Source organism: Sus scrofa, chromosome 3 (genome assembly GCF_000003025.6).
Source record: "Sus scrofa isolate TJ Tabasco breed Duroc chromosome 3, Sscrofa11.1, whole genome shotgun sequence".
Classification (NCBI taxonomy): domain Eukaryota; kingdom Metazoa; phylum Chordata; class Mammalia; order Artiodactyla; family Suidae; genus Sus; species Sus scrofa.
The window spans coordinates 100,193,187-100,210,810 of record NC_010445.4 but is presented as its reverse complement, the minus strand read 5'-3'; the positions used below and the strand labels follow the sequence as shown (position 1 = coordinate 100,210,810).

At 41.3% G+C, this 17,624-nt stretch overlaps 1 protein-coding gene across 27 annotated transcripts in view; it reads right to left on the bottom strand.

Moving 5' to 3' along the window:
- Positions 1-17,624, bottom strand: part of SLC8A1 (solute carrier family 8 member A1) — a 433,804-nt gene that overhangs the window by 46,496 nt on the left and 369,684 nt on the right. For all 27 annotated transcript variants that reach the window (XM_021088307.1, XM_021088315.1, XM_021088333.1 and 24 more), the window contains one exon: positions 12,876-13,151. In XM_021088307.1, the coding sequence (XP_020943966.1) occupies positions 12,876-13,151 (276 nt within the window). The remainder of the gene's footprint in view (positions 1-12,875; positions 13,152-17,624) is intronic.

Sequence of the window (17,624 nt, the reverse complement as noted above, 5' to 3'; positions counted from 1 at the left end):
TAGTTTAGGAGGGTTTGGTTTTGCTGTATTTCAATCAGCTGAAGTAACACCATTCCTAGAATCCTTCAGAAAAGGACATTTTCACAACCCTTGTGCCCATTTCTGGTTATTTTTCTTTTGCAACTCTAATTCAGGACTGAAAAGGTATAATTAGTCCTCTGCTGGGCCCATTTGTGGACCCCAGTGGGGACCAGTTTCGTTTGGAATGACAGCAAGTGCTGCTTGTCATCTCAAGCCATGAGTTTTTACAGGGAAAACCTAATAATAGCTTGAAATTTATGGAGGACCATGCCAAAAAGCCCCCTGGGCTCCAGAGGGCAGGGGAGGGCAGGAGTGGGGGCAGAAAACACAATTCTCTGATTGTAAATAATTGAACCAAATTAAGCTCTTTCCCCCTTGTGCACAAAACATTGGATTTATAGGCGCTGAGCTAAACAAAGGTTATCAAATACAGTCACCAAGAGATTTGGCAAATCTGGACCACGTGCCAGAAAGGCAGCTGAACAATATAAAGCATGTTATAGATTATACTCTGCTGTATTCCAGAAAAAGACTTAAAACAGTACTGCAGAGCTTATATTTCCTTCCTGGGGAGAGGCAGGATGTGAGGTCTGTGTGCTGCGGAGCGAGGATGGCGTTCCAGCTGGCATCGTGTATAAATGCCGAGACCAGGATTTCATAGCCAGGATACGCGCTATCCCCAACAGATATTCCACTTCTTTTAGAGTCACATGTTAAGATTTGCCTTTTAAATTGAGTTAGCATTTCATTTGCCTTTTCTAAAAATACCAAGGGGTCTTGAAGTCCTTTTGCTGCTCATGGGGTACCCATGACACAGCAGTTAGGTTATGCTTCTTTTTCATTGCCCACCCTTTTTCCTTAAGTTTAGTAACAATGTGTCATTTGATGTGCAGGGAGGTCCTGCACATGCCTATGTTCTCTAGGCCTCGGTCTCTGTTCCTAACCGTCTCCATGGGTTTGTACTGAACCAGGGGCCAACGAGGCGACACATTGGGGCCATGGATGAGAAGAGGCAGCAAAGGTTTCCCCCTTAGTACTGTGTTCTGATCAACTGACTGAAGGAATTTTATAATTGCTTTTATTTTTTATTATTAAATGAGGGTTACCCCGAGGTTCACAGTGCTAACTCTAAGGACATGGTAGGCTATTTTCTCCCAGCAATTTCTATGATAAGAGTCAAGGTTACTGCTGGCAGGAGGGTAGTGGGATTGTTTTAAAAGGCACACAAATCCATATATGTACAAAGCAATGAAGACAAAAAACATCTCACACACGTAGCTTGTAAATGTCTGCAGAGACTTTGTGATACATGAAAATGTTTAAATCTCATAGTCTGTGGTAAATCCCTAATGTTAAATAGAACTAAAGTATAGTTACTATCATACAGAGAATCCATGACATCTTTACATTCAAACTGGTCCTTGTTCAATATTGAGAAATGACAAACCTGTTGAGTCAGCAAGTATGTTAGTGGTGATCTGGGACCGGAGGTGGAAAAGGATGGAGATGCCCACAAGGGATCTCACTGGGGTCATGAAACATTCCAAACTTGGGTCAGGGTGAGGGTTGCACAATACAATTGATTAAAAAAAATCACTGTATTATATATTTCAAGTGGGTATATTTTGTGGTATGAAAATTATGCCTCAGTAAAGTTGCTTAAATATGCAGGCTGAGGCATGAATTAAAAACAAAACAAAACAAACAAAACTTCACAACAGTGGCCCTTGAAAATTCTCATTTTCATTATCTTATTTTCAAATATGCAAAGGGAGAGATGAAATTTATCACCCGTATATCATTCACTGGTCACTTGTTAGAGACACACACTTCTGTTAATCCCCACGGAGTTAAAAAAAAAAAAAAAAGCTTCCCCTATACTTGTTGTTTGTCCCCTTTGGAATACACCTTGAGAAAGAAAAGAGGAAGTTCACATTCACTTGCAACCCACATCCATAATGCCAACTTGCCAAATACAAACCATACAAACACATACACACGCGTGCACACACGCACACCCTCGAAGAGCATGAAGTTTCTGCCAACTGTGCTTGCTTCGGCTGACTGAGAGTCTATGAGAAAGCCTAGATAAGATTAGGATGAAATATTTTCCACTCCCCTTTTCTTTCACTGTCACTTTTGCAGGGTGAGTGCAAGTGGCTGGTGTGGGACTGGGGCACTAATCCTAAAACTGCAAAGTTTCAGATTAGGCCTGAACCACACTGAGTAACCGTGTTCCCCAGATCACCAGACGACATCTTTGTTGTCCCCCTGGCCCCTCCCTAGCCTTGGGCTCAAGGCCAGGTGCCCATGCGGTGCTGCCCTTTGAGAAAAATACATGGATTATAATTGCCAACAACAACAAAACTTAAAAGGACTGAATGCAAACTCTTCTTTTGAGAGGAAAGAATAAAGGTTGCAAACGGACCTTTCCCAGGTTTTTACAAAATGCTTTGGGGCCTGCTGCATACAGTCTATTCCTCAGTGTTTTTCAGTTGAGGATAATAGGCAATTCTTGTGCCATTTATGGAGGAAACCTTGTGAAATCTGGTGTCTGGCTTTCCTTGGTTTCATTCTGTCCTTGTAAACTTTTGCTTTTGTAGGCTGCTCTCAACACTGATGACATCACCCGTTCGTGGGAAAGTGCACTGGAAAGTAGAGTGCTTCACCCCCACACAGCTCCTTACTGGCGTGAGGTTAAGATAAGGTCCTACAGAAAGACATTTGAGTGATTAGGGCTGCCCAGGGCTGCTCCTCTGGCCCTATCCCTGGGTGGCTGTGCCTCTTGGCCCAACTACAGATGCAGCCCATTTTCAGCAGTCCTGACCTTTCCTGGTGGCAAAGAAACTGACTGCTTATTAGAGTATTTGAAAACAAAATACACCTGCCCTGTAGGATTCTCTTGGGAGAGCTGACACCACAGCCATTGGGAAATCCTGGCTCAGAGTAAAGCCATTCTGTTTTCATTACCATTTAAGCTGATGTGAAATGTTAATTATCCAATTGAAAATGCACGCACACTCTAACTATGGCACCTCCTTTTGAACCTGTGCTGGGCTGAATGCTAAGGTTTGGAGGGTAAAGCTCAGGAAGTCAATGAAATTGCGGGAAATAGGAACACACTTGGGGATGTCCACCTCACCAGAATTCTTAACATAAGCTAATAATGAAAATAGCTGAGAATTTTCTTGACTTTCTATTTTTTCAATTGCTGTTATAGAGCAGATCTAGAAATACCTTGGGAAGCCTAAAAACCATTTATCAAGACATTAAAGAAGAAGGATAAAGAGATCTAAACTTTTTTTTCTTTTTATGGCTGCACCTGTGGCATAGGGAAGTTCCTGGGCTAGGGGGTCAAATTGGAGCTTCAGCTGAGGCCTATGCCACAGCAACACTGGATCCGAGCTGCACCCGAGACCTACACCATGGCTTGCAGCAACACCAGATACCTAACCCTCTGAGCAAGGCTAGGGATTGAACCCACATCCTCAATGGATACTAGGTCACGTTCTTAACCCACTAAGCCATAATGGGAACTCTGAGATCTAAAATTTTTTATTGTACCAAATATATGCATGGTCTTGAACTGGGTACTTCATAAAGGCCTTCTCATGTAATCCTCAACTTGAAAGGAGATTTTCACATCCCTATTATGGAGGTTAAGAAACTAAGGCTGAGAGTCAGACATAGAAAACAAACTTATGGTTGCCAAAGGGGAAAGGGGGGAGTGGTAAATTAGGAGCTTGGCATTAACTTATAGACACTATTATGTATAAAATAGATAACCAACAAAGACTTGCTGTATAGCACAGGGAACTATCCTTAATATCTTATAATAATCTATAAGGGAAAAGAATCTGAAAAAGAATAGATATATATCTGTATGACTGAATCACTTTTCTGTACACCTGAAACTATCAACACTGTAAATCAACTATACGTCAATAAAAAAATTAAAAAAGAAACTAAGAATGAGGGAAATTAAGCACTTTACCTCTAGTAAGTGGGAGTGGGTGAATTTGAACTCAGGTCTATCCAAATCTAAAGTTCATGTTCTTTAATACTCTGCTGTGCATATTCATTAATACAGCACTTGGATTTTGCATAATTTTCTAATACTGACACATTGTTAACCAGCTAATCTGTGAGCCCAGCCATGTGAACACCAAATCTGTTTGAAGTAGGATGGAGAGGAAACACTGATCAACACTATTCCCGCTATCTCCAAGATAGCTAAGAAGACAGGGGGACTCAGAATGACTGGGTACAGTTCGCCCTGAGAAGAGTTTTGTTTTGAGTGGGATGCTGCTATATTACCTTCTGACCCCAGCTTTTGGGGGAAGATCCGGGCAGACTGTGTTTGTGTATAGATAGATGCCTTGGACTGTGACCTCCAGTGAACCTGCTCCTGGGACTCCTACTTATGCTACAAGACTAGAACTTGATTTCCAGATTTTCCTCTAAGTCTTTGCAGAAGGTGACGGATGAGAGCATGTCCCCAATACACCCTCCCTGGGCTCCACTGAGCCCTGTGCCTGGGCAGCTGTATATCACATGCAGCTTTGGTCCAGGCCCAAAACGACCTCACCTCCCCTGAGGTCACTTCCATTAGTGGCAGAGGGCTGTGCTGATGAAGATTATCTTGAAGATTATGCTATTTTTCACCAGCTAGGTCAGAGCTGAACATGTTTAAAAGAGTTTCCAGTTAACATAGCATTTCAGTTCTTACATGTAGGAAATGCTAAGAATCTACAGGTATAGAGTTAAGTCTATTCATTTCTAAAATTTCCTAAGCATGGACTCTACTAGGTGTTTGATGCCAAAGGGGAATAAGGGTAGTGTCTGAACTCAAGGAGCTTGAATATAATCCACTGTTGCATGCTTTAAAAATGGAAAAGACTAAAATTAAGACAAAAGAGAAATGAATAATTTCCCCTCAATTGTAAGCTATATGGGAAAGAGTTATTACTTTGTGAATAAATCCAAGGTGGAAGGATAGTGATTAAATGCCAGATTATAAAAGTGAGATAATATTGATTCTGTGATTTACCATTGATATTGACTACACATGGCCAGTTATTTCTCTATAAACCTTAATTTTATCATGTAACAGGATACTGATGCTCACTCTCCTATATTCCATAAAGTTGCCTTTAGACAGGGCCATCACTATAAACAGTCATGGATGTGGTACCCTGTATGTCTTCAGGGTGTCATTTAGATGATGCTGACCCCTCCAGATTGCAGCATACAGCCTGTGCAACTATCTAAGTTACTTTAGGATCCACTGAGAGATGAAGAAGCATCTAACTTAATAAATTGTAAGGAGTTTTTACTTCATTATACTATGGAATATCTTAGCTTTCAGAGGTGTTAGAAGCCAGGAAGTTAAAAACTGAAAAAAAGAAAGAAATCAATAGCTTATTTTTGTTACAAAACCAGATGTTTCATAGCATAGTGCCAAACAGAAAAATCTCATTTTCAGGAGGTGAGTCTAAGGGACAAAAAAGTTTTGGGAGGAGGTAAAAGCAATCACTTCATATAACTTAATGATATAACCTAAACAGGATCACAGATAATATATAAACAGTGTTATGCCCAGCACACATTGGAGCTACATGATAAAATTTAAAAATTTTCACTGTTATGATCATAAAACTTTTCATTTTCTGATGGTTTCCATTCCTTTTGACTTGGAGAGTTGATCTCAGTGTTAGTGGTGATAATTATTTCATGCAGTTTATACCAGTTTTCAGTTGACAAAGTGCTCTGAAACCTGTATTACTTAATCCTCTCATCAGTTCTTCAAATTGCCATGGATTATTGTGCCTGTTTTACAAGTAAGAAAACAGAGGCTGAGTCAAGCTAATTCCAGAGATACAGTGAATGATGGCTAGAAGTTCTGTTTCCTGAATTAGGTTTGAAAGCCCTTGTTCCTACACTTCCGTGGTGCATATTAACCCTGCACCCAGAGGGCAAAGTGAACAGCTAGTATAGCTAGTTTTATATCAAACGTTTCCTGCGGTATTTAGAAATCCGGGAGTGATATAACTTAAAAATGCCATATGATTTTCTAAAACAAGATTAAAAAAAAATATTCCATATACAAAATAGGGAAAAAAAAACAAAACCCTAAAATTGTCTACTTCCTTCCCCTTCATACCTTAAAGAGCTCTCAGGTGAAATAATTCCTACTTGACAGAACTTGAAGGATATTCAAAACACAGGAAGCCAACAAAAATATGACAATCCCAGTGGTTAAGGGACAGCCTACAACACAAAATTTTTAAACTGTCCTGTTCCCAAGTGTAAACAAACAGTAAAGGGAAGATAAAGTGGGCGGCAGGCAAGCTTCAGGCATAAGCCCAGCCACAGTGTATGGAGAAAGACCAAGGCAAGACTAAGGTCAAGCTATTTCTAACTCATTAATGTCTAAGAGTTTTCTCTATAATTAAAGAAGAATGCTTACTTTTATTTGACTTGATTGAAAATGAGCAAGAGATTAAAGAAAAAAATCCATATTTGGAATCTAATATAAGCTTGTCTTAACTTAATATACCCAAATTTTACTCAAGCAAGTGATTGTAAGCTAAAAGAATGTCAATTACAAGTGGTCCCTAGTATGAAAAAGGCTGGGTTCCAAATGTTCCTTTTTATGCTTTTTTCTCTTGAATTTTGAGCCTGTTTGTATCACATTGCTTCTTCAGGGAAGCAATGTGATAAAACATGGTAATGAACCTATGCTAGGCTGCTGCAAAATGCCTATTTAGCACTCCACAGAGTATACCTTAAGTTTTTAACAGCACTGGCCTGAGTTCTGGGTCTCAGAAGCAGAGATCACAGGAGAGAAAAAAAGAGATAAAATAATCTTGCTTCTCAAAGTTCCCACCATTGCCACATTTTTGAATGATGAAAAAAATGTTTCTGTTCTGAGAGCTTTAGTGCCTAATGCTAAACCCTGAAGTTTATTTTTGCTCCTTCTTACTACAGTAAGAGTAACCTACTCTTATATATTCTATTCCTCAAAAATAAGCTCCACTAGGAGTTCCCACTATGGTACAATGGGTTAAGAATCTGACTGCAGTGGCTCAAGTTGCTGCAGGGGCATGAGTTTGATCTCTAGCCTGGTGCAATGGCTTAAAGGATCAAGAGTTGCTGCAGCTGCAGTGTAGGTCACAACTGAACTGTGGCTCAGATTCAATCCCTGGCCAGGGAATTTCCATATACAACAGTGTGGCCATTAAAACAAACAAACAAACAAACAAAAAGCTACACTATAGGAATATCTGTTCATCTTCCTTGATTCTAACTTTAATTCTTAGCTCTCTCTAGAAGGTGTTATCAATTCATACTGACATATCAATTCATACTAATGTGTAAATGATTGTACATTAATTTCTATATACAACACATACATACATAAACACATGTACAACGTAACTGCATTACTTATGTGTTAGCTAGGCATCATTCTAGGAACCAGGGATATAAAAGAGAAAAAGGGCAAGGTTTCTGCTGCCATGAAGCTTACATTTCAATAGGGAGAGTTGGCCAATAATAATATTCAAAAACAAGCCAAAAAATCCAGAAACTAATAAGTACTCTATAGAAAATAGGGTGATATGTTCAACATCACTGATTATTAGAGAAATGAAAATCAAAACCACCACGAGATACCACCTCACACCAGTCAGAATGGCCATAATTAATAAGTCCACAAATAACAAATGCTGGAGGGGGTGTGGAGAAAAGGGAACCCTCCTGTCCTGTTGGTGGGAACATAAGCTTGTACAACCACTATGGAGAACAGTATGCAGGTACCTTAGAAATCTATCCATAGAACTACCATATGACCCAGCAATCCCACTCTTGGGCATATATCCAGACAAAACTTTCCTTAAAAAAGACACATGTACCTGAATGTTCACTGCAGCACTATTCACAATAGCCAAGACATGGAAACAACCCAAATGTCCATTGACAGACGATTGGATTAAGAAGGTGTGGTATATATAAACAATGGAATACTACTCAGCCATAAAAAAGAACGACATAATGTCATTTGCAGCAACATGGATGGAACTAGAGACTCTCATCCAGAGTGAAGTAAGTCAGAAAGAGAAAGACAAATACCATATGATATCACTTATATCTGGAATCTAATATAAGGCACAAATGAACCTGTCCAAGAAAAGAAAATCATGGACTTGCAGAATAGACTTGTGGTTTCCAAGGGGGAGGGGAGGGACTGGGATGGATTGGGAGCTTGGGGTTAATAGATGCAGACTATTGCCTTTGGAATGGATTAGCAATGACATCCTGCTGTGTAGCACTGGGAACCATGTCTAGTCACTTATGATGGGGCATGATAATGTGAGAAAAAAGAATGTATGCATGTATGTGTAACTGGGTCACCATGCTGTACAGTAGAAAAATAATGATAATAATGATGTAATGGGGAAATAAAAAAAATAAAAAGAAAAAAGAATGACTTAAAAAAAAAGAAAAAGAAGAAGAAAATAGGTTGATATAATACTAGAAAAGTGACCACTTCATGTTATGTGGTTAGAAAAGGTCTCTTGGAAGATGTGACATTTACTATGAGATATATTGAAGACAAAGAGCCAGTCTTATGCAAAGGAAAGGGCAAAGCATTTCGGACAGCTAGCACAACTCTGAGAAAGGAATGAACTTGGTGTATGGAGCACAATAAGAAGGCCAGTGGGGCTGAAGAACAGTGGCAGGGAGGTAAATAGAATGGAAAGATAGGCAAGGCCCAAGTCACATACATTGGCCTCTGTACACCAGAGTGATGCTTTTGAAGTTTAGCCTAAGTGAAAGAGGAAGACTTGGAAGATTGTAAGGAGAAATTCTGTCTGATTTATATCTTAAAACTACCTCTAGCAGAAGCGTGGAGACAGATAGGAGGCTACTACAAAGTTCAGAATGACAGAGAATGGCTGCCTAGACTAGGATGGTTGTGGTGGAGACAACTAAGTAGGTCTGATCAACACATCCTGTAGAGGAAAGATCTGCAGGAGTTATGAATGGATTCACTGGGGATGAGGGAAAAGTAATCAGGAACACCTGGGCAGAGGACGGCATTTTCCTGAGAGATACATGGTCTGGAAAGAATTGGTTTGGTTACAGGATAAGGCAGTTGAACAATAGAAATCAACAGTTTTATTCTGGATGTGGTAATTTTGAGCTGCAAATTGCACATGCAGCACTGATACTGGAAAGCAGTTGAGTCTAGAACTGTGGGAGAAGTTTAGGATAGGGATATACATTTGGAAATTATTGGTGTGTCGATGGCATTTAAGCCTTGGAGAATAGGATGGTGAGCATGGACCAAGAAGAGGGCTGGAGACTAGGATCTGCCTCATTCCAACATTTGTAGGTGGGGAGGGATGTCCAGGAAGCCCACTCTCCTCCAGATAGGTGCCTCTGTAGGAGGGTGATTCAGGAAAAGAGGGTCTTTCTCTATTAACAGGTAGCAATAGCAGACACACCTGAGGGCTGTCACAAGTCCTTCTATGCCAGTAGCTTATGAAGAACATTTCACTACCAGTTGGTATGGAGCTCTGTCTCATCTGAAAAGTCATAAGCTCTTTCCCCCAAGATTTTCAGTATGGTAAAATATTTTTTTTCATGCTTTTTAGGGCTGCACCCGAAGCAGATGGAAGTTCTCAGGCTAGAGGTTGAATTGGAGCTGTAGCTGCCGGCCTATACCACAGCAACCAATGCCAGATCTGAGTGGTGTCTGCAACTCACACTGCAGCTCACAGCAATGCCAGATCCTTAACCCACTGAGCAGCGCCAGGGATTGAATCCACAGCCTCATGGATATTAGTCAGGTTTGTTACTGCTGAGTCACAATGGGAACTCCTGTAAAAATACTTTTAATGAGATACATAGACACTTAATGTGCCTTGAGGCAGGAGGACTAGTAGGGCAGGTTTTCAATGACCATAAGGCCATCACAATCTAACAATCTAAGCCTCACCTAGGAAGAGGAAACAGTGTATCAATCACTAACCAGGAGCCCTTCTACTTTAGGAAAGTGTCAAGGCATCAGCCTAGAGAAAGAGCTGGGTCGGCAGGACCAATGCTGATGAATGGTAGGCTGGAAGTGAAGAGAATTCTTCCTCTTTATTCGTCTGCCTATAGCAATTGGGCTTTGTCATTCAGGAACAGAAGCATCCTTTTTTCCCCCCGCTTTCAGGAGTCAGGAGATATAATAAAGCACTGCTCTGAGTCATCAGGGTTGAAGGATAAAGTCAGAAACATTGAATAAGATGCTGAAGGAACAATTCACTATTTTTTTGAGGGGGTATCTGTTTATACAGATATGATTATCAGAGATTACCTGTGAATATACTGGGGAGTATTCTGCACAGTTAATATTGGAGCAAATTGTAGGAATTCTCCCAATCATAGAGCAAATATGGGAAGAATTCCCAATGGGAAGAAATTATGGCAGTGTAGGGAAACCATTTTGACAACTAATAATTCTGTTGTATTCTCCAACAGGTTTTCTTCCCTCTTGATACCCCCACCTGGATTCTGAGCTGATTTTAAGTGGCAGAAAAAAATGACTCCAAGCACTAAGGTTTACTGTTCTCCATGTTTCATGTTAAAGAAAAGAATTTAATCATATGACTGCCATACTGTTGAAAGGAATTTATTAATATGTGAAATATAGAGCCATTTTGGAAGATTGGTATATAGAAAAAGGAGCCAGTGTTGAGATGTTGATATGAAGAGTTGGGGAAAAAAAAAACACCCCAAAACATTTTCAAGGCCAAAGATATGAAAGGCATTTTTTTTTTTTTTAAATCTGTTTTAAAGCAAGAGATGCGTTTGGTAGGACTAACTGCTGACTTTTTCAGAAAGGCAGGCTAATTGGGAATGACTGTCAGGAGACCTAATTTTGCCTTCGTGACCATAATTTGCACACACTCTCCTTCAGGGCTAATTTCAAGGCCAAGAGTGGGTACTAACTTGGGCACCTTCTGATACAGTGACTTAGGCCTTAAGGAAAGCAGATCTTCAAAACATTTTCCTATAGTAACCAGTGATAGAGCCACAGCTAGCTATGATGCTTAGTTCCTGTGGTTGTATATATGTTCTCTAAAGAAAGCAACTTACTCTTTCATGTTTTTCCTCCTGCTTGCTACATTTCTGGCCGTTTTCAGGAAAAAATCAAAATGAAGGCCACACAGCACCGCTGGAACACAGCTGGAGTTGAGAGGGAGCCTGCTCTCTCCTCTGAGGATCAGCCATCAACAGGAAGGCTTTGCACAGCCCTGCTCACCAACGTGGGAGGAAAAACTCTCTCTCAATCCCTCGGCTTCTCCATTAACTCTGCTGGACCATAAAACCTTGCTGGGCCCAGCAAGCCCAGGACTCCTTAGGAGTTGATCAGTTGTGTAAATACCACATGCCATGGCTGACTGCTATAAATATAGACATTCCATCCATCCTTCCTTTCGCAAGGATGAGGGTTCCAGATTTATACCGGTCAGATCATACTCAGCTGTTCAATATCGTGATCACAAAAGACACCATTTTACTGAATTTCTTCTATGTCCCAGACGCTTTACTAGCTGTATAACTTACCAGTGTTTTCTCCAATCCTTACCACAATTCTGCAAATTAAGCATGGTTATTCCTATTTTGTCAATGAAGAAATGGAGGCTCAGGGAAGTAATTTATCCATTGTCACTGAGATAATAAATATTCACTAGCTGTGAATTTCAGTCAAGAGATCTTGTGGTTTAAATGGCGCATTTTTCCAGTCTCAAAAAGCAAAATCCAGATTGCTAACTATGGCCAGTGTTAGTAGAAATCACAGCATTTTTGTCAAGGCTGTGGCAAACATGGAAAGGGGAAGGGGTATGGCAACTTCAGCAGGACTATATGTTTCCCCTAAGGCCCTGCCTTTTCCCAGGTCCACCGCAACCTTGTCATTGACCTTCTGTTGGGAGAGATGTGAGTCTTGTTGACCAGTGCTGGGGAGCAGGTGCAGAACTTCTCACAATAAGCTCTGCTGGCCACCAGAATCACCTATGATCTGAACACACACATTTCTGGGACCTTTTTTGGATCTTCTGATCCCATGGTGGTGGGGGTCTCAAGCATTTGCATTTTTAAACAAGCTCCCAGGTAATTGTGGTATGCACCGAAGTTTGAAAATTACTGCTGTCAACGTTTTATGTTTTGGAGGAGAATATCTTACCCAGAAGAGCAAGTAGTCATAATGAGCTACCGTTGTTGGCTGAAAGAAAAATTCAGCTTACAGGAGTGCAAGAAGAGAGGTCCACTGGGCCTGCTCACTAAGGCCAGGATTCCTGTTTCCCTGGTCTGATCCATGTCTAGTTTTTACTTACTCCCATGAACAGTAGGGTCAAGAGACTATCATGTCAGGTCTCAAGGATTTATCAGTTACCAAAAAATACAGGGTTTTATGGAAATCATCCAAACTTGACAAAATACAAAGAAGACATAACTTTTGCTCTTGAGAAGGATTCTATAGTTGTGTTTTTGAAAATTCTAATTGTAATGGGAAGCTGGCCTGTCAATCTATCCATCAAATCAATCTGCTCTCTCTATGCAGGCAGGCAGTCCCTCCGGGAATGCTTTCCTGTCATCATGATGATACTGACCAGCTTTCGAACGTTGGGAGATGCCATGGCAATGATCTGGCAGTGACATCACTAACAGCTCTGGGCTTTTGTCTTTTATAGGCCAAGTTTCTTATCACAGCCCTTGAGATAGTGGGAACAAAAAGGGGTCAAGTGGGCAAATGGGCTTCTACTCCTGGGGGACTCACATGTGAAAGTATCCTTTACCTGGCACGGAAGTTCCAAGCGCCACAAACACCACTGCAGTCACAGAATCCTTCAGGCCGATGGTGCAGCCGAAGTGGGAAGCCAGGTCTCCGATGAAAGCTGTCAGGATGCCAATCATGAGGATGGAGACAATGAAACATGCCCAGCCATTCCAGTATTCTGTGGGGGGGACAAAGGCGAAGAGGACCTTCCAGAACACAGTCAGAAAGTGCATCACATAATCGAAGCAGGAGGGCAGTTTCTCCTCCCCACATTCATCATCATCATCATCTTCCCCTGGAGAGAAAAGAATGAAGAATATTTCATCAAAATCTGTGCTATCAGGGTCTCCCTTTCTCCCACTTCCACCTTCCTAGACCTGCCAGCCCTCCCCTGAGAGGTGAGTGAAGCTTAGGTTTTCCAAGTGTCAATCATAACTGATTATTTAGGTACTGACAGGCCCCGTGGCAGCGGTTCACGGCTCAAGAGCAAAAATTTAGGCCTCCACCAATTCTGGTTCTGTGCAATCAATGCACGCTTTCTACTCCATTTCACTTCCATTGAGACCTGTCGTTTCAGAGACACGAAAAGGGTTTCTCCCCAAAGGCAGGAAAATTGTATGCCTGGCTTAGAGAGAGGCCCCTTTTGATGAAAGATAACTGACAATTCTTCTACCGGGATTCTTCCAGCTTGGAGTCTGGCTCTGGGGATTCATGATTCTAAGATCCCGTGTAGGCTCAAGTTCATACAGGGTTCTAACCATAGCCCTGGGCCCTGCCTATTTCTCCAGCTTCATCTCCTGCAACTACTTCAAACTCAAACATCATCCTAGGCAAATGGAATTATTTGGATTTTTCAAAAAAAATTGTGTGTACTTTCTCCTACTTTTGTCCCTTAGGATTAAATGTACTTGGCATGTCCTAATCATTCCTTCTTTATCCTTTAAAAATCACTGCCTCTGTGAAGCTTTCTCTGACCATCCCCGCCTGTACTCCAGCTGTACTGGGGATTTCTAGGATCTTCCATAACCCCCAACACTTGTAACACTGGATTGGTGGTTTTCAAAGTGTGGTGCCTGAGCAACAGCAGCAGCACTAGGGAACTTGTTAGAAATGCAAATTCTTGGCCCCACTGAAATCAGAAGCTAGGGGGTTGGGGGGTGGGGTGGGAGGTGGCCAAATCTGGTGCTTGAACAAGCCCTCCAGGTGATTCTTATATGTATGCATCCTCTGAGAACCACTCTCTAGATTGTGCCTGTTCACTTTTCTTTCTTCTCAACTTGACTAAGAGCCTGTCAAGGGCAGGAATTTGTTCATTTGCATGTACTTACTGTTTGGTCTTATCTCCACCATGTGCAATAGCTGGCTAAATTAAACGAAGGCATGCATGATTTTCCACTGACTTTCTATAACTACTTAATTACATAACATATCACAATGTTGCTAATTATGTCATACCATCAAAGCACAAAGAAGTTCACAAAGCTTACTATCTAAAGGAGCCAGGATAGTTTTAACAATACTCTAAAATGGAGACTTCATTTACAATGTGATATAACCCCCATTCACATATTTTCAAGTTAGGGTACCCAAAATCAACTCTTCTTGAAGTGGTGGCTAAATATATTTATGGGTTTTGTAGCCATTTTGTAAAGAACCTCTCTTTTTGTTTCACCACCACTACCTCCCAAACCTTCTCACCAGGGATCCACGTCCTTCAACTAATGCAGCTGGGAGCAGATAAGGCTGTCCCATTTCCCAGGTGACCAAGTGATCTGAGATTGCCAGCATGGGGCAAACGTGTGTTCTCTTCATGAGATACTCCATGGTGAAGCCATCTGGTGCAGCTCATAATTGGGAAAAGCCTCTGAAAGCAGGAGAGCTTTGAGGGAGAAGTCCCTTTCCCAGAACACCAGGAGTGTCTGGATTTGTCATCTATTATCTTTTAGGATGGCAGAAGAGGTAATGGCTCACTCTTCAATGAGGACCTGGTCAGTATTACCATACAGATAAAACTCTGGGAATCTGCAGAGGAAGCAGCTTCATCTTTGAGACTTTGGAAGGTCTTCAAGGAGCTTTTGGGAGGGAGTTCCCAGCAGATGGATGGAGTCACCTTTGGAAAAGAATGTGGGAGAGGACTTGACCCAGGTCAGCAGATGGAAAAGTGTGTGACTCATGGGAGTGAAAAAGCATGGCTGACTATGTTCAAGTAATTGAACAAGGGGGTCATTAGACTGAGGTGGCTCTAATGCCTTAGTAACCACTGTAAGCAAAACAAAACCTAAGCCAGAGTCAATTCCTCTAATACTTTTGTATCTGAGAAAATGAAATTGAGGAACCAATGATCACAAACAGCTACCTTCACCCTTGCCTGAAAGCGCATGTTATGGGCTGAGTTGAATCTCCTCCAAATTCATATGTTGAAGCCCTGACCCCCAGTTCCCAAGAACACATCTGTATTTGGAGACAGGACCTTTAAAGAGATGCTTAAGTTAAAATGAGCCTGATAGGGTGCCCTTAATCTGATCTGACTGATGGAACTTGGGACAAACAGAAAATATCAGGGATGTGTGCACACAGAGGAGATACCATGTAAGGACACAGCAAGGAGGCAGCCCTTCCTTCTCCCAAGCCAAGGAAAGAGGCCTCAAGAGGAAGCCAAACCTGCCAAAACCATAATCTTGGATCACAACGCTCCAGAACTGAGAAAATACATTCCTATTGTGTAAGCTACCCAGTCTGTGGTATTTCATGAAGGCAGCCGTAGCAAACTAGTACAGCCCCTTAGGAAGCATCCAATGTCATAGCACTGACATGTTTCTATTACCTACTCCTTTCTTGTTTCCTTCTCCATTTCTTTTTTCCTTCTGTTACCAAAGCAGGTTCATTCGGCCCCAAGCACAGCAAGCCAAAACGTTGAGATGCTGGGGTTTGCGGCAAAGAGAGGCTTATTTACAAGGTAGCCAAGTGAGCAGATAAGAGAACAAATCTCCAACCTCCCGAAAGCACACAGCTTGGGGTATTTATGGGTTAAGGAATAAACAAGCAGGGCGGTCCAGGGTGTGGGAGTGTGAAGAAAGGTGATTGAAAAAAGATGCAGGAATCTTGGTTCTGCGCAGGTGTAACTGAGCTGTAGGCCTCTGCACATTCACTGAGATCAGGCATTCACACATGCCCAGTTGGAGGGTCAGGCTTAGCCAGCTCAGCTCCAACTCGACACAGCTGACTCCAAGTTCCCAAAACAAACAGCTTATTGTTTAAGCAGCTTGGAGGACATGCACGTCTTAAAACAACCTTGATTAGTGAAGGCGGGTGAAATGGATTTGACCCACAGTTTCATATCTTTCACCTTTCTTCCCATTTCCCTTTTACCCTCCACTTGAGCTCCAAGTGGAACTCACTGTGAGAAATGCATTGAGGGGTTTGAGGGTTTATTTGAGGAGGCGGGGAGGGGAGTAGAAAGAAGAGGACCCTGTTTTTATCTTCCATTCTCTCTACTCCCCATTCCAATGGGGGTATGAATTATCCCAGGATAGTTCAGGAAAAGCACTAGGCTTTCTAGTTACATTTATTTCATATCTGATCCTTCAAAATTTAAATATTTGTAAACATTTTATAATTGCCGTGGAGGGTATGATTAAAACAGTTTGGAAAACACTGAATTTTAATCAATTATTCATAGAAACACAGATTATTCTGCCCCTAACTCTTCAAAATTACTTAATTTAGGGTGTCTAAGTCTCCTATTGTGAAGATGAACAAGGAAACATATAATGAAGCTTCTCAGAAGAAATGACACTTGTAAATTGAGAGTAGATATTATATTTTCTTTCAAGATGGAAATAATAATACCTTTCCCATGAGGGATGCACAGGGAATAATTAGATCATCTCTGCAAAGTGTTTGAGGATATTTCAAGGTAATGATTATCATGGTAGTTATCATTATTTTCCTCCACCTGGGATTGTTACTGCGTTTCCCCATCATTATTTAATTACTTAGTCAAGATGCTGGATCCTAAGGTGACATTCTAGGCTTTTAAAAACAAAATCTAATATTGCCCTCTGGAATGAACTTTATGATCTATAGGTGTGCAATGCAAAAAAACATGTGAGAAAGAGAGAAGGAGGAAGGGAGGGAGGAGGAGAGAGGTAGAGAGAGAGAGGGAAAGGAGGAAGGAGGGGAGAGAGAGAGAAAGAGATTGATTTCCTCTGTAGGCTTCCAACATTGTAAGGAATCTTAGCTATTTTAATGCTCAAGTAGGGACTGCGAGTCCCATCTGTTTTATTGCATTTGAAAGTAGAAGTGGCTTCCCACCCGTTTCCCTGGTATCTCACTGCTCTTTATAAATTTTAATCTCCGACTCAGATGTCATTTAAATATTAAAAATGATCCCTGACTGCCATGTATGATGCATACTTACTCTGTTTTGGAGAAGGACAAAGAAATACTATGTTCCTCCTTCACCATCTGGACAATTCTTAAAAGTGTGCTTCTTGCAAAGAGTGGTGGATTTTTTTTTTTTTTTTTTAAACCCAGAAACGCCTGGAGCATCTTTTATGTGACGGCAAAGATGATAGCAATTTGCTGGTTCTGTCTGTTTGCCAGCTCGGGGTTACTGGACACCACAATTCTTTTGAGTCCCTCTTTTGCATTAGCAAAGAAACAGGCCAGTTGGTGAGCTTCCTTTTATAGGATCTCAAGCAAAGTATCCTCTTAGAATCCTTCTTTTCAGCTTTATGGATTTCACTAATGGGAAGATAATAAACAA